General features: G+C 44.9%; 2 protein-coding genes across 6 annotated transcripts in view; both read left to right on the forward strand.

Moving 5' to 3' along the window:
• Window positions 1-12,312, forward strand: LOC118899018 (olfactory receptor 6X1). The gene is given in 4 exon segments (XM_036859913.1): window positions 1-801; window positions 803-922; window positions 11,950-12,146; window positions 12,243-12,312. Coding segments are annotated over 4 exon segments (1,146 nt in total). The 5' UTR covers window positions 1-42.
• Window positions 11,251-27,436, forward strand: part of ZNF202 (zinc finger protein 202) — a 20,709-nt gene continuing 4,523 nt past the window's right edge. Inside the window, exons 1-6 of one of the 5 annotated variants that reach the window (XM_036862188.1) lie at window positions 11,251-11,383; window positions 12,354-12,532; window positions 12,675-12,792; window positions 24,890-25,392; window positions 26,069-26,279; window positions 26,638-26,792. In XM_036862188.1, coding sequence (XP_036718083.1) covers window positions 24,991-25,392; window positions 26,069-26,279; window positions 26,638-26,792 — 768 coding nt within the window. In that variant the 5' untranslated portion in view covers window positions 11,251-11,383; window positions 12,354-12,532; window positions 12,675-12,792; window positions 24,890-24,990. The remainder of the gene's footprint in view (window positions 11,384-12,353; window positions 12,533-12,674; window positions 12,793-24,889; window positions 25,393-26,068; window positions 26,280-26,637; window positions 26,793-27,436) is intronic. The other 4 variants (XM_036862192.1, XM_036862189.1, XM_036862190.1 and 1 more) reach the window with 4 other exon arrangements.

Below are 27,436 nucleotides of genomic sequence, written 5' to 3' on the forward strand. Positions count from 1 at the left end.
AGGAGCTACTTTCCTGCCTGTCTTTCTAGAGTATCAGGGGACATGAGAAATGGCACTGCAATCACAGAGTTCATCCTCCTAGGCTTTCCTGGTATCCAAGGACTACAAATCCCTTTCTTTACAGTGATATTTTTCATCTACATGTTAACCCTTGCAGGCATCGGGCTCATTATCGCCGTTGTCTGGGCTGAGCCCAGGCTACAAATTCCAGTGTACTTCTTCCTTTGCAACCTGTCCTTCCGGGAGATCTGGTACACCACCACAGTCATCCCCAAACTGCAGGAAACCTTTGTGGTGGCAAGAACAGCTATCTGCACCCCCTGCTGCCTGTTGCAGGCCTTCTTCCACTTCTTCTTCGGCACCACTGAGTTCTTCATCCTCACCGTCATGTCTTTTGACCGTTACCTGGCCATCTGCAAGCCCCTTTGCTACCCCACCATCGTGACCAGCAAACTCTGCCTGCAACTGGCCCTCAGCTCCTGGGTGGCGGGCTTCACCCTTGTCTTTTGTCACGTGGTGCTGCTCATCCAGTTGCCGTTCTGTGGCAACAATGTCATCAATCACTTCTACTGTGATGCTGGTCCCATCCTGAGAGCAACCTATGCAGACACAAACATTTTGGAGCTCCTGGGTCTCTTGGCAACCATCCTGGTGATCCCAGGGTCACTTGTCTTCACTATGATTTCTTACATCTATATCCTGTCCACCATCCTACAGATTACTTCAGCCGCTGGCTGCCAGAAGACTTTCTCTACCTGTGCTTCTCACCTGACCATTGTCTGTCTGCTCTACGGAGCTGTTTTTGTTCATGTATCTGAGACCCACAGCACACTCCTTTAAGACGAATAAGGTGGTGTCAGTGCTGAATACTATCCTCACACCCCTTCTGAATCCGTTTATTTATACAATTAGAAACAAGGAGGTGGGGCTTCCCTGGTGGCGCAGTGGCAGAGAATCTGCCTGCCAATGCAGGGGACACGGGTTCGAGCCCTGGTCCGGGAAGATCCCACATGCCGCGGAGCAACTGGGCCCGTGAGCCACAACTACTGAGCCTGTGCGTCTGGAGCCTGTGCTCCGCAACAAGAGAGGCCGCGACAGTGAGAGGCCCGCGCACCGCGATGAAGAGTGGCCCCCGCTCGCCGCAACTAGAGAAAGCGCTCACACGGAAACGAAGACCCAACACAGCCAAAAATAAATAAATAAATTAAAAAAAAAAAAAAAAAGAATGAAATGGGCTACAAGAAGACTACTAGGTTGCCCTGCCTTAGACCTGAGTTTCCTTTACCAACATGGGAGCCCCCAAAGCCACCAAGGAGAGTGTTGTCTGCCTCCAGTGCCTGCAGGAGCTGGAGCACTGTCTTGAGGAAAAAAAAGGAGCCCTGGCCACAGAGACAACACGCCAGAGCTTGAGACTTCACATTTCACCCTACTGTTTCTTAGGGCTCCAGAGCCTAAATGTCATCCCCAAATGTATATACCGCAGCTTTCTCCAAGAGAGTAAGAAATTACTTAAGGACCCATCCACACAATATCATAAACAACCTCCTACTCAGATCCCTGGATATTAATTATTTTTCTCTCTGTAGCTCTAATGATGAGGTTCAGCTCTTGGAACTATCTGAGCCAAATCCTTGTCAATGAGCTTTTGAGTTGATTTGTTCCTGAAAATGTACACTTAAATATGAACAAGTGTTTCCATGATGTGTTCCACAATATATTAGTTATTCAATGCAGGGCTCAGTATTCAAATTGGGGGAGATGCAGAGTTAGAGGTTAAGCAGGTTCCTTCACTATTCAAAAATCTCAGAATCTTTAATTATCAATACTATGTTGAAAAAATTCTTTTCTAACTCCCAGGCTTATGCATATGAAAGGGCCTGCTATATCATCGTGGCTTTATTAAGAACTGTATCCAGGGCTTCCCAGGTGGTGCAGTGGTTAAGAATCTGCCTGCCAATGCAGGGGACACAGGTTCGAGCCCTGGTCTGGGAAGATCCCACATGCCGCGGAGCAACTAGGCCCGTGTGCCACAACTACTGAGCCTGTGTTCTAGACCCCGCGAGCCACAACTACTGAAGCCCGTGTGCCACAACAAGAGAAGCTACCGCAATGAGAGGCCCACGCACCACAACGAAGAGTAGCCCCTGCTCACGATAACTAGAGAAAGCCGGTGCGCAGCAACAAAGACCCAACGCAGCCAAAAAAATAGATAAAAATAAAATAAAATAAATTTAAGAAGTAAAGAGAATTGTAACATATGGAGAGAAATGCCAGTCTTCTCACTAAATTTAAAAAAAAAAAGGAACTGTATCCATAATTACTGATGTAAATCAGAGCTACAAACATTCCAAAAGGAGACTTTGCAATCATCTTCTTAACCATTTAAATGATGGCTTCATTACCATGCATTATTTGTGCAAAACTTCTTCTCCTTATCCTAGATCTAGCCTGTCCCTTTTTAACTCTGTGTTGGATTGCACCCCGCAGGCCTACAAGGCCTGCACTTGCCTAGCTTTAAGAACAACCAAAGAGCCCAGAGTCAGCAACAGAGACATCAATGGTTTAATGGATGGGGGAATCTTACACATCTGAAGCAAGGTCCTAGAGGGACACCCCACAGTGTGCACAGAGGCAGGCAGGACATGGTGGCAGTCTTCGTTCCTGGAGGAGAAGGGGAGATTACCAGTTACAGAGAAAGTGATGTCAGGTGGACTCATTAGTTACCAGGGAAACCAGCAGAGGGGCACACCCCTCACCGCCACTTTGATAAGAACAAGAACTGGGGGGGGGGGGGGGCCTGGGGCAAGTACGTGGAAGGTCAGTCTTGTGCGTAAGATATAGGTGAAGCAGGCACTGGTCGGGCAGGGAATGCACAGAGAGCAAGAGAACAGCCATCTTGAGTGGCCTGACCATACACTCAGAAAGACAGAAGTCACATTTGAGTGATACAGCTCTCCCTTACTTGTCAAGTAATAAATTCAACTTGACTTTTTCAGTTCTAATGATCCTCATATGCACTACAAAACCCCAAGAGGAGGACAGAGTATATGCCTTTCCCAAGCTTATCTGGCCACAGACCACTTTTCTCAATGTGCCTTAGACTAAAGATTCCCTGCTCTCTTCCTTAAGGTGTTTCTCTAAATTCATCTGTTTTTATCAGGTATTCACAATACCCAACTAAGTTAGAAATAAAATTTTAAAAATCTAAGACAAGAAAATCTGAAGTACACTACAGAAAAATTTGGAGATGATTATATATTTACCAAAGTATCTAGTGCCTGAAAAATTGGTTCACCATGCTGTGAATTAAAATTTCTCCTTGCAAGTTTAAATGACTCCAATTATATACATAGCTCTTTCAGAGCCATCCACTTTGTGTACTTGGTATTCAGCTAGTATTGGACTGAACAACTAAGTAAGTAGAACTCCTACACACACTTTCAGCTGAACTCATTCCACTAATTACCCCAGCTATTTCTTTGATTTTTTGGAAGATAATCTCTCTCTATCCTAAGTGCAGAAGCAGCTGTTTTCCTAAAAATTAGTTTTTTGCTCTCCATCAAATATTGTTAAAGAAATAACCTCCTCGTCTCCACACTGAGGCTTTAGTCCAAGCACTTGACCTTGTTGGGGAGGAAGAGATTTTTTTCTGCCCTTCTAGGTTCTTCTGGCTTGTCTAAGAAACAAATTGACATGAGACAGATTAAAAGGAGAAAATCAAACAAAAGTTTAATAACATGTACACATGGGAGAGACCCAGGAAAACCCAGTAACTTGCCAAAAAGGCCAAAGCCCTTACCTTAAAAATCATCTTCAGCTAAAGACAAAAGAGGTTGGGGGTAGTGGTTTGGGACTTCAAAGGGGAAGAAGGCAATTCACAAGGAGATGGAAAAGCAAATGTTTAGTAAACAAATGTTTGTGGGCCAAGCAGAGACAATGGGACCCAGAGTGGGCTCTGATCTCTAGGCCCTGCCAGCTTTCCCCACCATACCTATACCATAATCTTTGCAGACATTTCTGGTGATAGCTCTATTCTGGAAATGATGCCAAAAGCTTGGCTTCTCTGCACTGGTGCTGGATCGAATCTCGGAGACAGAGTTTTGGGTGAAGTAGAAAAGGATAGCTTCATTGCTTTGCCAGGCAGAGGGGGCCACAGCGGGCTCCTGCCCTGAAAAACTATGTGTCCCAACCCAGGAGGATCTGATGAGGGTTTTATAACAACAGTTCAAGGGTGGGGTTGCCGATAAGATCAGGTGTGCACAGGGCCTGCCCTCCCTTAATCTCATCTCAGGTGGTCAGGTCTCCTAACCTTGATGTTTCTCTGGTCCCTTTAATCTGGCCTCGGTGGTTTCTTGGCGGCTCCTCCCTTCATTAGCAGCTGTTCAAATCTGACCTTTGGAACTCAGGGAAGGTCATGGAGGCTGGAGTCTGGCCTACAAGAAACAGGGGACAAAAAAAGTCCTCTGTGCCCGGGAACCCCACAGGCCCTTTATCTAAATTCTTTAGGCAGCTAAGGGGGAGATAAAGAGAAAGACTTCTTGAGTTCTCTGTTTCTTAAAAATCATCAGCCTGAAGTACTCCTCATGCCAGAAAGTCACATTTTGGGGGTGGCAAATTTTGCTCCTCAATACAACCTGCAATAATACAGCTTCCTAAATTACCTCTCCACATCCGCTCTTGGACCCCTTCGTTCTCCTCAGTGGCCAGAAGAATCTTATGAAAATATGTCAGTTAATTAATTATAACCCTTCTATGACTGCCCATCACCTTTAGCAGTTAATTTTGGTCTGTAAGACCATTGGTCTATCAGAGCTGACCCCTGTCCACAATACGAGGCCCACCTCACACATTTCTCTATTACTCTTTGGCCCCAGACACGCTATTCTTCTTTCAGTTTCTCCAATACCCCGAACTCCTTCCTTCCTGCCTCAGGACCCTTGCACACACGCTATTCCCCATCACTTCAAGTATTCTCTCTTACTCACCCTACCTCCCACCCCACCCCCAATCTCAGCCTGCCTGGTCATTCTTCAGAGCTCTGCTCGAAGGTCACTACTCAAGGAAGCTTCCCCAACCCTCTCTACCAGCACTACCACCAGGACTAGGACTGTTGCCCGAAAACTGGGTTTGCCTCTTGGTGGGTGTCGCGTCAAAAGACAGAGCGAAACCAAAGATTAGGAGCAGGAAGGATTGATTGCTCGCAGCAAACAAGAAGAACACTGGGGATCTTTCCCAAAGCAGTATCTCCCTGAACAGCAAAATTGGGGGAGTTTTAAGCTAAGGATTCATGCATATTCATGAAGAGGCTTGGAAGGTGAATGCATATTTATGAAGGGACTTGGACAGTGTATGCATATTCATGAAGGGGCTTGAGCAGAGGAGAATTCAGCATAGAGTTGGGGCAAAGGTTGACAAGAGTCCAGGCTCTAGGTGATGGAAGTCAGAAAAGGTCAGCAAAGGTCAGTGCCATTCCTTAGGTTCCAGTTAATCTGGTGGTTGAGTGCTCCAGGGGGTTTGAATTATGCAAAACAGCTCAAGAATGTGCTTCAGGCTAATCTTTACCTTTGAAACAGAACTGGGAGGCTTTACAACTGATACATTGTCTCTGATATGCTTAAGTTATCTCCCTGGCCTGGTAATAGCTGTTTGTTTTTACCTTCTTTTGTTCCCTTAAAATCATTGTTACTGAGATCTGTTCTTTTGCAAAGGCAGGCATTGTGGTCAGGTTTAGATCACAAAGTGGCTTAGGCCTAAAATGACTTCTCGGGAATTCCCTGGCGGTCCAGTGGTTAGGATTCCACTCTCACTGCCGAGGACCCAAGTTCAGTCCCTGGTCAGGGAACTAAGATCCGGCAAGCTGCGCGGCACAGCCAAAATAATAAAATAAAATGACTTCTCTTATGTTATGTCTGGTTCTCTTCCTCCAGGGACCCCCTACCTTATCTGCTTTATAGGACCTCTAGTTATAAGCTCTCATAGCACACTGTACTTCTTTGCAGAAACTAAATCATGATTTATAATGTAAATTATTTAAAATTCTATTTCTTTCCTTCCAAACTCCTTCATATCATACACACACACCACATGAAAGTTAGCTCCAGGGGAAAGTTAGTTAACTGGGGTTAGCATTATTAATCGTCTTATTCCAGTAGGTCTGGGGGCTATGTGCTCATGGTCATCAAGTAGCTAACTTCTTCCATTTAATGGGGGTTTTAGCATCTGTAAAACAACTCAGTAAATGTAATAATACCAATGCATCAGATATTGTTATCTAGGTACTTCAGAGTGGAGCTAAAGCAGAGGACCTGGGGGAAGGGTTCTGTCCCGGCCAAGGCTCCATAAGGTCCTGCACCGTTACAATATGAGGGACCAGATAACTGGACTGACAGAACAGATTACATCATGCGTGGATAATATCCTCTGTAGTTCTATTCTGTAAATATCCCATACTCCACGTCTTGAAAGAGGAATTTAATTACCATAGATAATATTAGATTAGAATCCCCAATTTATACCATACACAAAAATACTGTAAAAAGAACAAAAAAAAAAAAAAAAGAGGAAGTCCTGATGACTTTCGTGTAGAAAAGATGTTCTTAAATAAGACACAAAATTCAAAGCCACTAAGAGAAAGTGTGTATTGAGAAATGGAATATTTCTTGCCATATCAGTAAACAAAGGATGCCACAGTCATCAGTGATTGCAGCCACCTCCTACGGTGAGCTGGTGAGCCCTGAGGGAACTCAGGAAGGAAACAATGAATACCTGCCATCCAGCAGCCGTCAGACCGCAGCCACTCCCCACAGTGAGCCCTGAGGAAACTCAGGATATGAAAACACGGATACTGGCCCCAGATAGCTGAGGTACCTATCAAAGGAATGATTTCAGTGAGCCCAGATTCTTGCCTCTTCCCATACAGAGAAAAGCGCTAAATTCCTTAACTTGAGCTATGTGGTTTTCTTTAATTAACAATAATCTGTTGAAGTTCAGACTACCTGCCCTTTGCTGCAAAATTCCTATATACCCTGGCTTCCCACCTCGCCTCCTCGGAGCAGTTCTCTCAGGGTTTCTTGAGATGCTGCCTCCTGGGCCTGAAGTCCTAAATATTTCCGCCAAATAAAACATAACTTTCAACTTTTAGGTTGTGAATATTTTTTTTGGTCGACAGTATCAAATTTAAAATTTTAATACTGGGAATTCCCTGACAGTCCAGTGGTTGTGTTGCAGGAAGGGGGACCCCTGCCAGGGCCCAAGAGTGGGCTCTTGTCCAATACTCGGAAATGAATTGTCCGAGGAGACACAAGTGCTGACAAAGCAAGAGACTTCATGGGGAAGGGGCGCCTGGGTGGAGAGCAGCAGGGTAAGGGAACCCAGGAGAACTGCTCTGCCATGTGGCTCGCAGTCTCAGGTTTTATGGGAATGGGCTACTTTCCGGGTTGTCTCTAGCCAATCATTCAGACTCAGGGTCCTTCTTGGTGGCGAGCGCATTGCTCAGCCAAGATGGATTCCAGTGAGAAGAATTCTGGGAGGCTGGTAGGACATATGGACTGGCATCTCCTCTCTCCTTTTAACCTTTCCCAAATTCTTCCGGTTGGTGGTAGCTTGTTAGTTCTGTTTGTTACCAGGACCTCCTGTGGTAAGATAACTCATGCAAGTTGCTACTATCTTGCCTGGCCAGGTCGGGCGGTTTTGGTCAGTGTTTCCCCTAACAGTTGGGATTCCACGCTTTCACTGCCAACGGCCTGGGGTTCGGTCTGTGGTTGGGGAATTAGGATCCCGTAAGTCACCTGGCACTGCCAAAAAAAAAATTTTTTTTAATACTATAAACAAAGATAGAAAATAAGCTATAGAGTTGAAGAAAATATTTTCAACATATATACCAAATGATTAGTATCTAGAATACATAAAGAACATCTAACAATAAGAAAAAGAGCAGGACTTCCCTGGCGGTGCAGTGGTTAAGAATCCACCTGCCAATGCAGGGGACACAGGTTTGAGCCCTGGTCCGGGAGGATCCCACATGCCGCAGAGCAACTAAGCCCGTGCGCCACAACTACTGAGCCTGCACTCTAGAGCTCGCAAGCCATAACTACTGAGCCCGTGAGCCACAACTACTGAAGCCCGGGCGCCTAGAGCCCATGCTCCGCAACAAGAGAAGCCACCGCAATGAGAAGCCCACGCACCACGACGAAGAGTAGCCCCACTCGCTACAACTAGAGAAAGCCCGCGCACAGCAGTGAAGACCCAATGCAGCCAAAAATAAATAAATAAGTAAATTTTTTAAAAAAGAAAAAGAGCAAAAAACCCAATAGAAAAATGGGCAAACTCATAGGAAAACTACAAGTTACCAATAAACATACAAAGGATGTTCAGTGTCACTATTGTTAGAAAACAAAATTCAACCAAGTAAATTTGAAGATCTAATTGACTTTATTCAATGATTCATGAATCAGGCAGCATCTCATCCAGTAAACAGAAGGGCAGTCCGAGGGGCTGTACAAAACGGAAGGGGTTTTTTTGTTTTTTAAAAAATAAATGTATTTATTTTATTTTTGGCCGCATTGGGTCTTCATTGCTGCACGCTGGCTTTTCTCTGGTTGCGGAGAGTGGGGCCACTCCTCGTTGCGCTGTGCAGGCTTCTCATTGCGGTGGCTTCTCTTGTTGCAGAGCACGGGCTCTAGGCACACGGGCTTCAGTCGTTGTGGCACACAGGCTCAGTAGTTGTGGCTCGCAGGCTCTAGAGCGCAGGCTCAGTAGTTGTGGCACACGGGCTTAGTTGCTCCACGGCATGTGGGATCTTCCCGGAGCTGGGATCGAACCCATGTCCCCTGCATTGCCAGGCAGATTCTTAACCACTGTGCCACCAGGGAAGCCCAAAACGGAAGGTTTTTATAGGCAGAAGGAGGGTGCAGTTGGTCCTCCATATCTGTGGTTTTTGTATCCATGGATTCAACCAACGCAGATCGAAAAGATTCAGAAAAAAAATTCCATAAAGTTCCAAAAAGCAAAACGTGAATTTGCTGTGCCCTAGCATCTATTTACATAGCATTTACATTGTATTTACAACTATTTACATAGCATTTACATTCTATTATATGTTATAAATAATCTAGAGATGATTTGAAGTATACAGGAAGATATGCATAGATTTTATGTAAATACTACACCATTTTATATAAGGGAATTGAGCTTCCATGGATTTTGGTATTTACTGAGGTCCTGGAACCAATCCCCTCCCCAGATACATGGACAGCTGTATTAGCAAAAGAAAAAAAAAAGGGTTCTTTCGGGCCAAGCTATCTTCTTTGGGGTAGGGGAACTGCAGGGGTTTTTTTTTAAACATCTTTATTGAAGTATAATTGCCTTACAATGGTGTGTTAGCTTCTGCTTTATAACAAAGTGAATCAGTTATACACATACAATATGTTCCCATATCTCTTCCCTCTTGCATCTCCCTCCCTCCCACCCTCCCCATCCCACCCCTCTAGGTGGTCACAAAGCACCGAGCTGATCTCCCTGTGCTATGTGGCTGCTTCCCACTAGCTATCTATTTTACATTTGGTAGCGTATATATGTCCATGACACTCTCTTACCCCTGCAGGGGTCTTTATCATACAGATCACCTCACTAGTGTTGATGAAGTAATTTCAGATTGACTATTGTAAAGATCACATTTCCAGGAAGAGTTGAAACTTCGATTAAGTCAGTTTGCTGTACTGGGGGCAAATGACTCTACATTGGGCTTATTTCTTTTTAACAATATTAATTATGGAAAAGTAAAGTAAAACAATAAGACATCACTTTTACCCAACAGATTGACCAAGATATACAAATTTGGCAACATGAAATAATGGCACGGATATGGGGGGAAATAGTCTCATACACAGCTATTACGTGTATACATTTCTCAGCATTTGTCTCCTAGTGACATTTGCATGTATGCATGCAGAGTATGTTTATTATAGCATTGTCCATAATAACAATTGTAAACAACATATATTATCACTAAGCAAATGGCTATTCAGACTGTGGAATGTTACGCAGAAAAGTAGAAGGAATAAGGGAGAACTGTACGTACTGTGGACAGATCTCCAAGGCCCTTTGCTAGGAGAAAACAGCAAATTGAGGACTCCAACAGGAACACATAACATACACGTATGCACACACAAAATACTATATATTTTCTATTAATACATATATGTATTGTATGTAAAAGTACAGAAAAATGTCTGGAAGATAAATACAGGTTCATAAGAAGAAACTTTTGGTGAGAGAGATGAGGAAGCCAGAATTAGTAAAACGTCATTAGCTTTATCTGTAATGTTTTAAACGTTTAGAAGAACAAATTTATGTATTACTTATGAACTTAACACTTAAAAATATTAAATGAGGTACAAAGAGAAAACAGCTAGCGCACAGCAGGCTCTCATGAACTGTAAATTCGTCTCCCTCCACCAAAAGTGATTAATACCTTGTGTTCAAACACAATAACCAGATCCCACCTATGTGTCCCATGAAAATAAAATGTGTAAGGCATAGTTCAGGAAGAGAAGGCCCTGACATGGCACGTGGAGAGTGGTGACTTAGGGAGTGGAACAGAAGGAAAATTGCAGGTACAGGCAGAAACGTCACTGCCCACACAAAAATGAACAAATGAGATCAGGGAAGATAGTCTCAAAGTAAAGAAACACAAAGGAATGCCCAAGGAAAATACAGGAGAACCATGATGCCATAACTATTCTCTTACTAAGCTTCTACTAAGCTCCAATCAGTTCACATGCAAAGTACCATTTAGCCTGCAGAGTAACGGTATTACTACGCCCATTTCAGAAGATGGACACTGAGGTTCAGGTGTGAATTTGTTGGAACCCCTACAACCTACGGCGACTACAAGAGCCGGTATTCAAACACGCAACTGCTCTTTTCTACCATGCTTCGCCGACAATGAAAAGGAAAAAAAAAAAAAAGAATCTAGAAAAACAAGTCAAGATATAGGCATCAAAATTAAAACAAAGACCCAAAACAGAAAGGAGCCCCCCTGCAGCAGGTACGTGTGTTAATCGAGGACCCCCCCACCCCCCATGCAGAGAGGGGCGGGCGAGCGGGCGGAAGCGGTCTGAGGCACCCGACCCGCTTCCCCTGGGAATACGACGCCTCCATGAGCTAGGGGCACAGAGAGACAAGCAATCCTCCCAAGAGCCTAGAAAGGCCCCAGCGCGGCGAAGAGGCGGGGCGAAGGGCAGCTTCCGGTTCCGGGCGCAAAGGCCCCACGTGTTCCGACCCGCCAGGCCCCGCGCGGCTCGGATCCGGCGGCGCTACTAGGGCCGGGAGTGGGTTGGGGAGAAGCCGGGGCAGGGGAGGAGCCGCCGGAGCTGTTGGAGCTGTGAGTGCTGGGGGCTGGGCCGGGCCGGGCCGGGCCGGAGCGGGCTGAGCGGGGCTGAGCGGGGAGGAGGGGGAGGGGTCGGAGACCCCGCCCCCTTAGAACCTGGGGAAATCGTACTGTCCTGGGGAAGGGGGTGGCGGCAGTATGTTGAGGGGGCTGAGGCGTAGTGGTCCCCGTGTTTCCTGGCGGCCGAAGCTAGAACCTTCGGGTACGTGGAACTCGCTCCAGGCTTCTTTCTTTGCAGCCACCGCCCTCCGCCCCCTCTTGAGGCCTGCAGAAACGCAGTTAGTTCGTACCTCCCTCCCATTGCTTCCGCGCCAACTGGCCCCCCCGGCACCGTGGGAGGAGTGGTCGAGGCCCCTTCATTTCCCGCAGCTTTTTCTTACCCCGCCTCTCAGCTGGCTCGAGAATGCCCCCGAAGGCTCCCTGCCCAGGCGAGCCCCATCGCTTGCCACCACTAACTACGCCGCAACACACGCAGATACCCTCACCCGTGATTTTATCTCCCGTGATTTTATCACGCGTGATTTTATCACGCGTGATTTTATCGCCCGTGATTGTGCTAGGCCTTGGAGACCACCTGGCCTGTGGCTTTTCAGCTGCACCGTGACGGACCCGAGCTTCCTCTCAAGCCAATGACTGCGGTCTCCACTTACGACTCCTCTCCCCCACCCCTAACAGCCAGTTTTGGCACTTTTCTCGACACCACAGCTACCCTCAGCGGGAGTATATGGGGCCTGCTTCTTACCTGGTTTCGCGAAAAGTTTGTTAGTTTGTATGCCAGGGATTTGCTACCTTTTCTCAGAAAGGTGCCAGCCCGATTTTTATTTTTCTGGGCCTTGATGTTCTTATCTTCTAGGCGCCTTGATAACCCTGTCTGCCTTGGTCCTGGGGAGCAGGGCCACATCCAGGCTCTACTTAGAGGCTAGGCTTAGAACTGTTGCTTTTTCTCTCTGTCCGCATTCTGCAGGTGACACCCAGGGCAGCCTCACTCAGAAGCCACAAGGAAAGCTAGTGGAGTCCCTCATCCCTCCAACTTCTCTTCCAAGCTGCCCCATGGCCCTTGATCCAGAAAGCCACTTCACAAAGGTTGTGGGACAGCCATGGGAGGCTTGTTGCTGGGAAATGTATGACAGCGGAACAGTTAGGGTTTGTAGCCATTTGTCTCGGGTAGCTTTCTGCTATTACTATCTAGCGTAAGAGGGTGGGCAGGCTTGGAGGGAGGAAGGAAATTTTTTTCTCCTAGGACTAAGCACCTGGGATTCATAATCTTGTCCCCTTTCTCCTCCAGCTGTACCCGTTTTGCACTCTTTCTGTATACCATATTGCAGTAGACAGTCATTTCAAGGGCACAGCAAGGTTTACTACGAAGTGAGGGACTCTTGGGCATTATAAACTATGCAGATGAGGTAAGTTACAGGTTTACAACATTTTTTTCCCAGCTAATTTGGCACAGACGTAAAACACACATATAGCAGTCCTAGACTCCTTTCCTCCTTTAAATTTGGCCAGCACTGGAAAAGTTGGATCCCTTCTGCTCGAACCTCAGATTTATCTCCTCTGCCTTAGGTACTGGTCCTCAGACTTACCAAGCATCTTAAACCCCTGAAGGGCTTGTTAAATACAGATTACTGGGGCCACCCCCAGAGTTACTGATTATAGGTCAGGGCTGGGGCTTGATCATTTGCATTTCTAACATGTTCTCCGGTGCTGGTGCTGCTGGTCTGGGTTTCTCACGTTGAGAACCACTGCCTTTGGCCAAACTTCTTCACACAAACATTGCAGTGGTTTGGACATCAGAAGACCTGTGTGTGAGTACTTCTGTGCTTGAAACTAGTACGATGATCTTGTGTGGGTAATTTAACCACTTAGGTCTGAGTTCTTTGATTTGTAAAATTAAGAAAGTGTACTTCAAAAAAACTCCAAGTGCTACATTATCTTAAGCTGAATTGAAGGTGAAATACTGGTGAGTTTTTTCCCGTGATTTTCTTAATTCTCTTGATAGGAGCTTCTATTTTTATCATATACCTTATACGCATATTCTAGGTTTTTGCTGTGAGTTCCTAGTATGCCAAAGTCCCTGCTGTTTTTTAACTACATGTTAAATTCTTTAAGGTCAGGACCTGTGCTTTTTCATCTTTCTTTGCCCAGCACCTTGACTTGTGTGGGACACACAATTGATGCTCAGTAGATACTTCTGGGATGAATGAACTCCATCCCCTACCTTCTTCTCCTCTTGAAGAAGTGTTTCTTCACTAATCCTGTGTAACATAGTAAAGTAGTATATGGCTGTGCCACCTGATTCCCACAGGGGGTTGGAATAAATGCTAATGCCAAATTCCTGTAACTGTCCCCAGAAGCCCTGGCACCCACTGATTCTGAATTTCAGTGTCTATATTCAAGTTGGGGGAAGAGAAGTCAACAGCTTAATTAAATGCAACACACATTTATTGAGCATCTTTTTAACCAGGTGTTTGAGGAAGTGTTTGACGAAGTCTTAGGAGCAGGGAATATAAAAATATATAAGGAGGTCCTTGCTTTCAGGGACAGGGCTTACAGTGGGAGACAAAAGACACTAAACAGTGGCCCAGAGCAAGAATGGCATCTACTTTGGACCATGATTTAGTCTGCAGTGGAAACCTGATACTCCTCAGATTCCTGTGGTCCAGCAGGCATGGATCCCATCCTTCATCTCACCATACGCAAGGGAGCCTTGGGCAGAGCCAGAAGGAAGTCATCTAGATCCAGAGCAGAGAGTATCTTGACAGAGAATATTAATTAAAAACTAAAAACATAGTGAATGACTTTTGAATTAACTGTTCTGAATTATCCATATTTATACCTCAGGTCAAGCTATATTTATAAAATATCCTTTTTTTTTTCTTTCATTAAATAATGTTTCCTCTGTGTGATTGGCATTGACCGTGTTCATTGTAGTGAATTAAGTGTATTTGGCTAGTTTAACTCTGGCTTCCAGATTAAAGCTGCTGCCCTCATTAGGGTGGGTATCAGGTTTGGTGATCACCCTTTTCCTACTTCAGATTAGTTTGTGACGTTCGGTTTTAAACTGAGGCATGTAGATTGGCCTGCTTTATTCAGGCCATTAACCACCCCTGGGTAAAAACCTGTGAGGTTAAAAAGCCTAGTTTCATGTTGGAGGTTAACCAGTATGGTCATGATGGCAGGATATTTAATTCTGGTCTCAGAACCTGTATTTGGCCTCTAGCCCTTCTCAGCTGTTGAGTAAATTCCTCTCACCATCTTCAGGCTAATACATTATGGCCCAAGTACTCAATAAAGAGGCCACATATCCTTGTACCCCTCAAAGCCCCTCTATTACCATCAAAAAGCTGGATAGTTTCTCAAAAAATGATCCAGCTCTCTGCCTTTAGGTAGAAAATCATCCCCATTTTCAAGATGATTTGATGTGACTTGTCCCAGATGACACATTCTAGGAGGTAGGACACAGCTCCTCCACCTCTGAAGGCAGCACTGTCAACAGCCATCCAGCACTGCCTCCTGGGCCTGTGTACATGCCTGTAGGGAACATTTTAATTGAAAATAAAGTGAATTGTTATGATTTTTATAGCTTTATTTAAACTTTTCATGTTTCTGTTTACTCTCAATTACATTTTTATACCTTGATCCTAACTGCAAAGTCTACAAAATTTAGTGGCAGAAGATATTTATGTCTTAGCCTCCTCTGACTTCCCTGTACCACCCACTACTTATTTGGCCTCTCTTTTTATTTCTTCCTGTCTTCCTCTTTTTTACACCTTACAGTAATCTTTGAGCTACTTCTCCCGTTGCTACTCAAATCTAGTGAAGAGTCACTGAATAGAATCTTAACTAAATCCATGTTGACTCTAACAAAGGAAAAAAAATTTAAATGGCAAGAATATCTTACATGGTTTGAAGCACACTGATCATGATGTGTTAGAAGGCAAAAAGTCAGTGAAGGTATTCCCTTTCATTTCTTTTGCCTTTTGGGTTAGGTTTTCAGAGGACCTCTTGGGTATACAGGCAGAGCTCGGAGATATTGTGGATTCAGCTCCAGACCGCTGCAATAAAGGGAATATCGCAATAAAAACAGGAATTTTTTGGTTTTCCAAAAAACTGTTTACACTGTACTGTAAAGTTCTCTTTACACTGTACTGGAGTTGATTGATTAAGTGTGCAATAGCATTGTGTCTAAAAAAAAATGTATATAATTTAAAAATACTTGTTGCTAAAAAATGCTAGCCCTCATCTGAGTCTTTAGTGAATCATAATCTTTTAGCCGGTGGAGGGTCCTGCCTAGATGTTGATGGCTGCTGACTGAAGGGTGGTGGTTGCTAAAGGCTGGGGGGACTGTGGAAATTTCTTAAAATAAGACAACAATGAAGTTTGCGGTATTAATTGACTCTTCCTTTCATGAAGAGTTTCTCTGTGGCATGCAGTGCTGTTTAATAGCGTTTTACCCACAGTAGAACTTCTTTCAAAACTGAGTCAGTTCTGTCCAACCCTGCTGCTGATTGACCAACTAAGTTTATGTCATATTCTAAATCCTTAGTTGTCATTTCAGCAATCTTCACAGCATCTTCACCAGTAGATTCCGTCTCAAGAAACCACTTTCTTTGCTCATCCATAAGAAGCAGCTCCTTATCCATGAAGTTTTTATCATGAGATTGTAGCAACTCAGTCACATCTTCAGGCTCTACTTCTTATTCTAGTTCTCTTGCTGTTTCTACCACATCTGCAGTTTCTTCCTTCACTGAAGTCTTGAACCCCTCAAAGTCATCCGTGAAGGTTGGAATCAGCTTCTTCCATACTCCTGTTAATGTTGATGTTTTGACTTATTCCCATGAATCACTAATATTCTTCATGGCATCTAGAATGGTGAATCCTTTCCAGAAGGTTTTCAATTTACCTTGCCCAGATCCATCAGAGGAATCACTGTCTATGGCAGCTGTAGCCTTACAAAATGTATTTCTTAAATAATAAGACTTGAAAGTTGAAATTACTCTTTGATCCATGGGCTACAGAATGGTTGTTGTGTGAACAGGCATGAAAACATTAATCTCATTGTACATCTCCATCGGAGCCCTTGGGTGACAAGGTGCATTGTCAACGAACAGTAATATTTTGGAAGAAATTTTTTTTTCTGAGCAGTAGGTCTCATCAGTGGGCTTAAAGTATTCAGCAAACCATGTTGTAACAGATGTGCTGTCATCCAGGTTTTGTTGTTCCATTTATAGAGCATAGGCAGAGTAGATTTAGCATAATTCTTAAGGGCCCTAGGATTTTCAGAATAGTAAATAGCATTGGCTTCAACTTAAAGTCACCAGCTGCATTAGCTTCTAACAAGAGAATCAACCTGTCCTTTGAAGCTTTGAAGCCAATCATTGACTTCTCTCTAGCTATGAAAGTTCTAGATGGCATCTTCTTCTAGTAGAGGACTGTTCTGTCTGCATTGAACATCTGTTGTTTATTTTAGCCACCTTCATTAATTAGCTCGATCTGGATAACTTGCTGCAGTTTCCGCATCAGCACTTGCTGCTTCATCTTGCACTTTATGTTACAGAGATGGCTTCTTTCTTTAAACCTCATGAACCAACCTCTGTTAGCTTCAGACTTTTCTTCTACAGCTTCTTCACCTCTCTCAGCCTTCATAGAATTAAAGAGAGTTAGGGCCTTGGTGTGGATTAGGCTTTGGCTCAAAGGATTGTTGTGGCTGGTTTGAGCTTCTATCTAAACCACTAAAACTTTCTCCACTTTCTTTTCATTTGTGTATTCACTGGAGTAGCACTTTCAGTTTCCTTCAAGAAACTTACCTTTGCATTCCAACTTGGCTAACTGGGGCAAGAGGCCTAGCTTTCAACCTGTCTCATCTTTTGACATGCCCTCCTCACCAAGCTTAATCATTTCTAGTTTTTTATTTACAGCAAGATACATGCGATTCTTCCTTTCACTTGAATACTTACGGCCCTTGTAGGGTTTTTAATTGGCTTAATTTCAACATTGTTATGTCTCAGGGACTAGGGAGGCCCAAGAAGAGGCAGAGAGACGGAGGAACAGCTGGTCAGTGGAGCAGTGAGAAAGCACACATTTATTGATTAAGTTTGCCATCTGATATGGGCACAGTTTGTGGCACCCCAAAACAATTAGAATAGTAACATCAAAGATCACTAATCACAGATCACCATAACAAATATAATAATAATTAAGCTGGAAATACTGTGAGAATTATCAAAATGTGATTACATCAAGTGAGCAAATGCTGTTGAAAAAATGGCACTGATAGACTTGCTTGTTGCAGGGTTGCCACAAACCTTTAAGCTGTAAAAGAAAACAAAACAGAAAACACATCTGTGAAGCGTGATGAAGGTGAAACGCAGTAAAATGGGGTATGCCTGTACTAACTGGGTTTGCCTCAGGTTGCCTCTTCCCAGTTAGAGGAAGGGGACAGGACTGTGATATTGGTAAGCAGAAGTATCGCTACTCTGGTCTTAGGCAGGAAAACCTATCTAAGTTTTCATCCCATCTGGTTCCAAGGATCTTGTTTAATCTGAGTTTATAAGTGCTTTCAAAGCAAGAATTCTCTCTTGGTTTAACACTTTACTTTTTTTAGGGGGTCGGCACCATGCAGCTTGCAGGATCCCAGTTCCCCGACCAGGGATTGAACCCGGGCCACAGTAGTGAAAGCGCCGAATCCTAACCACTGGACCACCAGGGAACTCCCTTAACACTTTACTTTTGATGTAACAGTAAACAGACCAAGATTTTACCTGTGCATTAAAAAAAATTTTTTTTGAATTATGATGAAATAAAGGACTGTTTGATTATCATTTAAATCTTCTTCCCAAAAGGATTTAAAGCAATTTGAAGGAAAGAACAGAATATATAGAGCACCTACCATATATCAGACTCTGTGCTGAGCGATTCTATGCGTTACTTCGTTGATCCTTAAGACCACCATATGAGGTAGGAAGTATTTGCCACATGTTGAAGATTGGACTGAGGCTTAGGGACTGTCACCTGGCTAATAGGTGAGGAGAGGGATCCAGACTAAGGCTCCAGAACCCCTAACCATTACGTGGAAAGTATGGGTAAACGTTTGTATAAGGATAAGTAACAGTAAAATGAAAGAATCTTTCCAGTAGGAGGATCATAGTGGATAGTCTTTAGTTTTAAAGAACAGTACAGGAGTAGAAAAGGGCAGTTAACAATTTCTATTAGCTGATTTTTTTTTCTAGAGCAGTGAGAGGAGCAGTTGCAAGCATCTGGTTAGTCCCAGCGATCATTGATTCAAATCTCCAGGCTCTGGGCCTGTGTTAGAGTCAAAGAGGAGAAGGGAGACTGGAGAGAATTTAAATGTCTGCTGAATATCATCATTGGAACCTCTCTGGTCACTGTTTTCTTCTGAAGATTAATTATTTGCCAGTAAATAGATCCCACCTCTCCTTTAGGAAGATGCTATAAGACTACAGACCTTGTCGTTTAGGGTCCAGAAGGATCACTCCAAGTAGGAATAACATTTTAAGATAGAGACCCAGGTATCTTTTCACTGCCTGCAGTTTTCTTTTCTGGTCTTCAGGGTTGAGTTAGGGCCTTAACTGGCATGGGACCCACTCAGATATGGACAGACACAGCTGGACCACAGACTGGAGAAAGGCCTTGCCTTTCCCACATCTCCTCCGCAGTCCTGCCCCAGACGTCCTAGAAACACTGAAGAGGCTAGGTGGTGGGGCCAGCCCAGGCCAAGGCTTGTGAAGCATCTCTGCAGACATTATTTTAGAGCCTTCTGGAAGCAGGTCCTTCACTCTTCCTGGCCTGGCCTCACGGTCTCTCTGTAGTATCCTGTTGTTGGGTTTTTATCTGTCACTGTGGAACTCCTTCCAAGGACAGACACTGAGGGAAGGTGTTAGAAGGCAACAAATTGCAAGGCAGACTTGCAGGGTAACCCATCCCATAAATGGAATAAAATGCAAAGCCCGTTTTCTGTCTCTAGTACTGACACCTGACATTTGCACAGCACACTCCAGTTCATAAGCTCTCATAGATCTCAGCTAGTCCTGAGAGTTGTTGTCTGAAGAGGGCTTCACCCTTTACAAGGGCTCTCGTGTACCTTGTCTCAGGAAACCCTTAGAGCGGTTCCGGGTTTGTGGGGATGTGGGCTGGAACGTACATCTTTGGATACCTAATCTGGTGCTCTTTTCACAGCACTGCCCGCCTTCTCTTCCTTCCCATCTCTTGCCCCAGCAAGGACAACTCTGCCTCCCCTCATTCCGCTGTTGCTGATTTTTTGTCGCCATCTCATCTTCCTAGGCTGCCAAAGTAAATACAAAACAAGCAAAGGAAATCTCAATCCATGATTTCTGAAGAGCATTTTAAATCAGCAGGTTTTATGTGATGCTGTTATATTCTTTTTTCTTTGGAGAGCAAAGCCCTGTAAGAGCAGGAACCCTCTGTCAGCGCATACTTTATAGAATCTGTAGTAGGGCATCTCGTGGACTGTGCTACGTGAAAACAGTGAGAGTTCCTAGCCTGCTTCGCTGGGCAAGTTCTCAGATTTTTTTTTTTTTTAAAGGATATTTATTTTACTTTTTTTTTTTTTTAAAGGAATTCCTTTATTTTTATTATTTATTTGTTTATTTATTTACCTTTGGCTGTGTTGGGTCTTCGTTTCTGTGCGAGGGCTTTCTCTAGTTGCGGCAAGTGGGGGCCACTCTTCATCGCAGTGCGCGGGCCTCTCATTATCGCGGCCTCTCTTGTTGCAGAGCACAGGCTCCAGACGCGCAGGCTCAGTAGTTGTGGCTCACGGGCCCAGTTGCTCTGCGGCATGTGGGATCTTCCCAGACCAGGGCTTGAACCCGTGTCCCCTGCATTGGCAGGCAGATTCTCTGCCACTGCGCCACCAGGGAAGCCCAAGTTCTCGGATTTTTAAGTTAATAGAAATCCCCTCATTAAGCCAGAGACCCTGAGTATCAATTCCATCTTCTTTTCCTGCCTTGCAGATGTTGGGGGGATTGTCTGGATAAATAATCAGTGTTGTAGTGTTAAATTACTTGATGTCCGGTTTTGTGCTTACTAAGGTTGATTCATATCTTCAAAGGAAAATGATTTGTTTTTTTCAAATGCACAGCTTTGTGTGACTTGTATGTGGATTCTCCAAGGCAGCCTGAAGATTCCTTGTGATGAGTTGTGGTTTCCTCACTTCAGGAACCACTAAGAGTATTCTGTTTTACTCACAATCTAAATAATAAGTGTTTTTTCCCTTATTTATTCATTTGTCTGGCACACAGTTTGCTGGACAAATGAGTGAATAAGAATTAATAAGATATTGGATCTGCCCTTCCAGAGAAAGACTTAAAAAGACTTACCGTGGTCTCTGCCTGAGTACCTGTTGTGTGACAGGCCTTGAGCTGGGTGCTGTGTGGCCCTGCCCTCGGAGCTTTACGGTCTAGTGAACTAAACAGGAGGATGAACGATTCTTACCACACAAAAAGTAGATATATGTGTGTGCTGCGATACAGGGTCCAAGTTCCTGTGGACGCAATCTGGGAGGACCAGGGAAGGTGTCTGGGGAAAGCAGGTCTGAAGGATGAGTAGAGTTAACCAAGTAAAAGGGGTAGAAAGGGTATTTCAGGCAGAGTCGACAGCGTCAGGAACACCTAGTGAGGGCGTAGAAAAGAGATACAGCAGTGTATTCGAGCAGCAACTTTCAATGCAGTAGCAGTCGTGGGAGAAGAGAGGTGGGCAGGGGCCAGGTCTTGCAGGGCCTTGGGAATCAAATTGTAAGGGGTTTAGATTTTACCCTGTGGACAATGTGAAGCCATTGGCCGATGTGGTATGTTAGAAGGGTCACCACTCAGACCTTACCGCAGCACTGCAGGTGGTATTGATGTGGATATGGCTCTTGCCCATTTTTAAATGCTTGCACTCACCTGCCTCCCTGCCCCCAAACTAAAGGTAAATGTCTAGGTTCCAGAAATAAAAGCTGGAGGAGTGAGCACAATCTAACTCCACCACAGCCTGAGGAGATTTCAAACCAAAATAAAGACTTCTAAAGTTTGGGGTTTTAATACCTATACTCCAACAAGGAGATATGAAAATGGGGCACTGGTGGGGATGGGGGAGGGATATAGAGTTGAACATCTGCCAGCCTGGAGCCTTGAAGAGCTACTCCTTCCATGAAAATCTGTCTACTGATCAAGCAAAAGGGCAAGGAAGTGTAGGCCTCCATAGCCTTGGGTGGGACAGAAATCGCTCACAGGCTTAGGCCTAAATGAGACACTGTCAGCATAATTCAGGAAGACTCTGAGAAATTAAGATACTGAAACCACTAGTACTTGGATGGAAGCAAATGAAATTTCATTCAAAGGGCTCACTTTTATAACCTAGGGCTCTCCCAAAGAAAATGGGCATAAAACGTAAAAAAATTACAAACCACCTGCAAAAACAAACCACCATGAGATAGAGCAGATTTAATAAGTAGGTAAATTAGCACAGGAAGATCTGTAAATTACGGAACTACAGACCATGAGATTATGTAGTGAATGTTTGCGGGTAATGGAAAAATGAAATAAGCTTGAATGGAAAGTGATTTGAGATACAGATTTAAATAATGAATAATTTGGTGGTTGATGGGCAGCAGCACATTAGACAGCACGTTACAGCTGTTAAGAGTGGATCGTTGACCTTGAAGGTGGACCTGAGGCAGTTGTAGTGAAGCATAAAAAGATTGGAAAATGAAGAACCCTCAGGTTGCATGTGGAGAGTGGTCTGGAGGGGGTGGCACCTGGAAGTCCACTGGTAAAATTTGAACCAAGTGGTTCATTCCACATGTAAGTGCCGGTGCAGTCGTAGGGGCCGAGGATATCGTCATTTTTTAAGAGGTCCTATCAATGCCTTTTAGTGGGTCATAACGGCTTGACTCGGGGAATGGCAGTGGAGATGAGATGCATGAATTTGAAAGATTTAGAAGGTAGGATTAACAAGATTCGGTGAATAAAAAAGTAAAAACTTATGGAGGAAAAGATTGATTCTTACTGTTAATGTAGGAAGAAAACTTCAAAGTGGAGGCTTATTCATTTAGATGCATTTATTGTGTGCTTTGTTATAGGTATTGGAAATTGATTGAAGCACAGTCCCCTACTTCAAGGGGTTTCAGGGGAAAGATGAACGATGGCTGTGTGATACGGCAGATTTTGAGATACAGATATGTCCAAATAGCTAGGGAAGCAAAGTGATTTCTAACAGGTCTAAGGGCAGGGAGAATGGGATCAAGGAAAGCATCTCAGGAGACATGAAGCCTTACCTGTCTATGTCTTGAAAGATAAATAAGTTTAACCTAATGAAGGGTAAAGAGTTGGAAGGAACGGCATGTTCAAAAGCCAAAGAGCATAGACCTTTTGTGTGCTTTACATGCACAATGTGCATGTGTGTGTGTGTTTGAAAGGATTGGAGAGGAAGGCAAAGGAATAACAAGATGAAGGGACTTCCCTGGTGGTCCACTGGTTAAGACTCCACGCTCCCAATGCAGGGGGCCCGGGTTGGATCCCTGGTCAGGGAACTAGATCCCACATGCTGCAACTGAAAGATCCTGCGTGCTGCAACTAAGACCTGGTGCAGCCAGATAAATAAAATAAATATTAAAAAAAAAAAGAAACCCAAGATGAAGGTCAACCTAATACATAGTACTTAGAAGTTTGTATTTCACTTCCAAGACAGGAGTGATTGAGGATCTTAAATAAGGAAGGGACAGGACCAGATTTGCCAAGAGCAGTCACTCTTGTGATATGATGAATGGTAACAAAGGTAACAAACCTGGAGACAGATAGCTCACATTTAGAGGCAGTTGCAGTAATCCAGAGGAGAACTGATTAAGACCGAAACTGTAAATCCTGGGAATGAAGAAGAGGGGACCTGTTGAGAAGAAATAGGAACACACGTGAAGCATTGATGGTGGGAGTTTTCCGTACAAAAGGAACAGACTTTTACAGACTTGGAGGCCTGGAAAGACACCCTATTGTAGGGAGGTCAGCAGTGCATTCATTATAGCAGGTAATACAGAGAAGAGGGGAGGATATGAGGCTTGAAAAATAAATTGAGGGCTGGTTGTGAAGGGCTTCATGTACCATGCCAAGGATTTTGGAACTGATCTTCCTAACAGTATGAAGTTATTATTTTTAAATGTTGAGTGATGCAGTTGGAACTATTATTCAGAAAGATAATGGTTAACATTGGGGCACCATCACTCTTTTAGGCACTTCACAGATATTCCTCATAGTAACCCTATTAGGTGGATTCCATCCTTACCTCCATTCTGTAAAGGGGAAACAGGCATAAGGAGAATAAGAACTTGACCATGACCCCACATCTAGTAAACAATAGAGCCAGGATTCAAACCCTGGCAATCTGACTCCAGGAGGACTCTCTCTTAACCTTACATGCCCTAAGTGTTTCTCAGCTAGGATGCACATCAGAACCACATGTAGCATTTCTAAAGATACAGTTCCCTGGATTGACTTGAATCAGAATATCCGGAAGAATGGTGTGTGTGATACTGTGTTTTGCAAAAGCTCCACAGCTGAATCTGTTGCGTTTTGCTCATAGCTGAGTACTGTGGGGATCCCAGTTAGGAAGTTATGGCCGTAGTCCAGGCAAGAGATGGGGGCCCAAACTAAATCAGGATGAAACAGATTTAGAGGCTTAAGAGGTACAATTGGTTTAATGAGCTGTAAGCAATGGGGAAGATTCAAAGTTGAATCCAAAGATGATAAGGTTGAGTGTTGACTTAACAAGTGATGATATCAGCCAAGAGGATTACACGAAGAGGGGTGGATTTGGGAGCAGGAATCGTGAATTTAGTTTCGAGCACTCAGTTTTGAGGGTCTGTAGGTCTTCCAGTTAAAGATGTCTTAAGAGGAGGATCGCTTTTGGGGGTGCTTATGTGCCAGCCACTGTGTGTAAGTGGCTTTCTTCGCTGTTACCGCATACAATCCTCTCAAATCTCTGAGAGTTCCCACTTTACAGAATAAATTAATATGGAGTGTGATTCAGTTCACAATGAACCTCCACAAAGCCTTCTCTGTCTAATTCAGCCCTGTCAATGTGTCTTTTCTCAGAATATATATCCTAATATATATGTCAGCGTGTGTGTGTGTGCATGTGTGTGTGTAAAACAGATTGTGGTCAGTACCACATTTTTAGCAGGCAGTTATGAGTGTCCTTTCTCCTAGCCATTTTCCTTTTAGGTTCCCATATTTCATGAAGTAGAAATGCAGTGTTTTTCTGTTTTTCTATGGGGTGTGAACCTTGCCTAGGAAAAGGAGTGGGAGAACATACCTTCAGGCATAGCTTATCCTATTCCAACTAGATCTATTTACAACATATGGAGATTAGGGGAAAGGGGATTTAAGTTTGGGAGTGTTATGTGTACAGGATTATGATTGAGCTCAGAACTGTTACTCCTGTGTATACTTTCATGCTTATAGTGTTGTCTGTCTTTACTTCTCTACCCAGGTCCCTTGGGAGAAACTCCTCGAGGCGCCCAGTCTGAGACGGGGGGAATGACAGTGTGAGCTCTCGATGGTGTGAGACCACCCCAGAGCCAGAGCCAGACAATGGCTACAGCCTTGGAACCAGAGGACCAGGATCTTTGGGAAGAAGAGGGGATCCTCATGGTGAAATTGGAAGATGATTTCACCTGTAGGCCAGAGTCTGTCTTACAGAGGGATGACCCTGTGCTTGAGACGTCGCACCAGAACTTCCGGCGCTTTCGCTACCAGGAAGCAGCAAGCCCTCGGGAAGCTCTCATCCGACTCCGAGAACTGTGTCATCAGTGGCTGAGGCCAGAGAGGAGGACAAAGGAGCAGATCCTAGAGCTGCTTGTGCTGGAACAATTCCTTACTGTCCTGCCCGGAGAACTGCAGAGCTGGGTGCGGGGCCAGCGGCCAGAGAGTGGCGAGGAGGCCGTGACGCTGGTGGAGGGTTTGCAGAAACAACCCAGGAGACCAAGGCGGTGGGTGAGGAGGGGGAGTCCTGATCTGTGTGACGTGGAGGGGGTCTATTTGCTGGAAGGATGGATTTAGGGGTAGGGCTCACATAAATTACCCCATAAATTGAATTGGCTCCACCCTTGGGTTGTACCTAGATCCATGAGCTCCATGGGACACAGGAGTGTGTGTGTGTTTGTGTGTGTATGAGTGTGACTTCCTGGTTCTTTAAACACCTGCCTAGGGACCATCTTTGTGGCCTCAGCACACAAGGGTGATATGGCTTTGGTTTTCCCTTTGGATGTTGAACCTCCATTCCCTGGGGAGGAGAATTCCGTGACTTCCTCAGAGGTTCTCAGCCCCTCAGTGACAGATCCCCCTTTCAGGACAACAGACAGGGGAGCACACAGCAAGGCAAGCCGCAGGTGGGGTAGGCGAAGATGGGAAGGATGGGCCCTCAGAGCCCTGGTGACAGGCAGGGTTGAGGGAAATGAGAAAGCAGGGCAGTATCTGAATGTCCCCCCCTTGTCCTGGCGAGGATAAACTCAGCTCCTCCTCGCACGCCCCGGTGGGACTGGACTTTCCCCTCCTCGTCTGGGTCCCTCTGGGAGTTTTCCTGTTGGCAGCTTCTCCTAACATAAGCCCTGATGACAGCCAAGACTTTCCTCCTGACTCCATGGTGACTGGAAGTTGGAATTATTCCCAGGTGACTGTCCATGTTCACGGCCAGGAAGTCCTGTCCGAGGAGACAGTGCATCCAGCAGCAGAGCCCGGGTCACCTAGTGAGCTTCAGGATCCTGCACACACCTTGACCCCCGAGGAGTCCCGTGAGGAGACCACACAGAGCCCAGATCTGGGGGCACCAGAAGAGCAGAGCCTGTGCCAGGAGTTGGAGTTGCAGCCCCTGCAGGAGAGCGGTGGGAGCCTCAGCAGGAAGGGGGGATCGTGGCAGAGTGAGGGGAGGGGGATATTGCTCCCATACCGAGGAGGCTGGCTAGATCATAAGGGGAGGAAACCACAGAGCACAGGGTGTTGAGAGGAGACAGTACTAGCTAGAGTACCCGTAAGCAGGGCTGCCTTGGATAGCACGTTTGTTGGTTATTCTCCTGGCATTCCCATAGTGTTATAGGTGGTGGCGTTGGGATGACTCAAGCCGCCCTTAGGCCTGTGTCTTGACTCCCACCTTCCCACCAGAGACCATGGGGGATGCTCAGCTCTTTGCCAGTCATAGGGCCGCCCTGCACACTGCTGATCTCTGCCTTCTTTTCTTCTTAGAGGTTCCAGTGCCCCAGGACCCAGCCCTTCCTGAAGAGAGGAACCCTGGAAACCCAGAGATGGTTGCCCTTCTTACTGCTCTGTCACAGGTGCACCCTAGTTTCTGTCTATACCATGGAGAATTTGAGGAACCGTTGGGCATATACACTGAACAGGTCAGACGGGACACAAGTTTCCACTCTCCTTTGCCAGTTTAAGTTCTCAGTTCTGCATGTGTCTGGAAGGGGAGGAACTGCAGCTAATGAGATCAGTTATAACATCTCAGTCGGATCTACAGGCTCCAGAGCCTTTTGATTTGCCACCAACCAGAGGGACTAACAAAGTGGGATTATTTGGTAACACCCCAGTACAACTTTGAAGTTGTCAAGTGAGGGTTTGTTTTTGGTTTTAAGGAATAAACTTGATCATCATTTGTAAGGATAACTGACTGTCCTGCAAAAACGATTTCTGATTTTGGGTGCTATCCTCTTCCAGGGACTGCATTCAGTCAGGCCATGGCATTCATGAAGACTTCACCATGGTCAAGAGCCCCACAACTAAGCTATGTGGCTGGAGAAAAAAGGAATATAATTCATCCTTATTTTTATTTTATTTATTTATTTATTTATCTTGGCCGCGCTGCGTGGCATGCGGGACCTTAGTTCCCTGACCAGGGATCGAACCCGTGCCCCCTACATTGGGAGTGTGGAGTCTTAACCACTGGACCGCCAGGGAAGTCCCCATCCTTATTTATTTATTTTTTTAAATAAATTAATTTATTTCTTTTTGGCTGCGTTGGGTCTTCGTTGCTGCATGTGGG

The sequence above is a fragment of the Balaenoptera musculus genome, chromosome 8, assembly GCF_009873245.2.
Source record: "Balaenoptera musculus isolate JJ_BM4_2016_0621 chromosome 8, mBalMus1.pri.v3, whole genome shotgun sequence".
Classification (NCBI taxonomy): domain Eukaryota; kingdom Metazoa; phylum Chordata; class Mammalia; order Artiodactyla; family Balaenopteridae; genus Balaenoptera; species Balaenoptera musculus.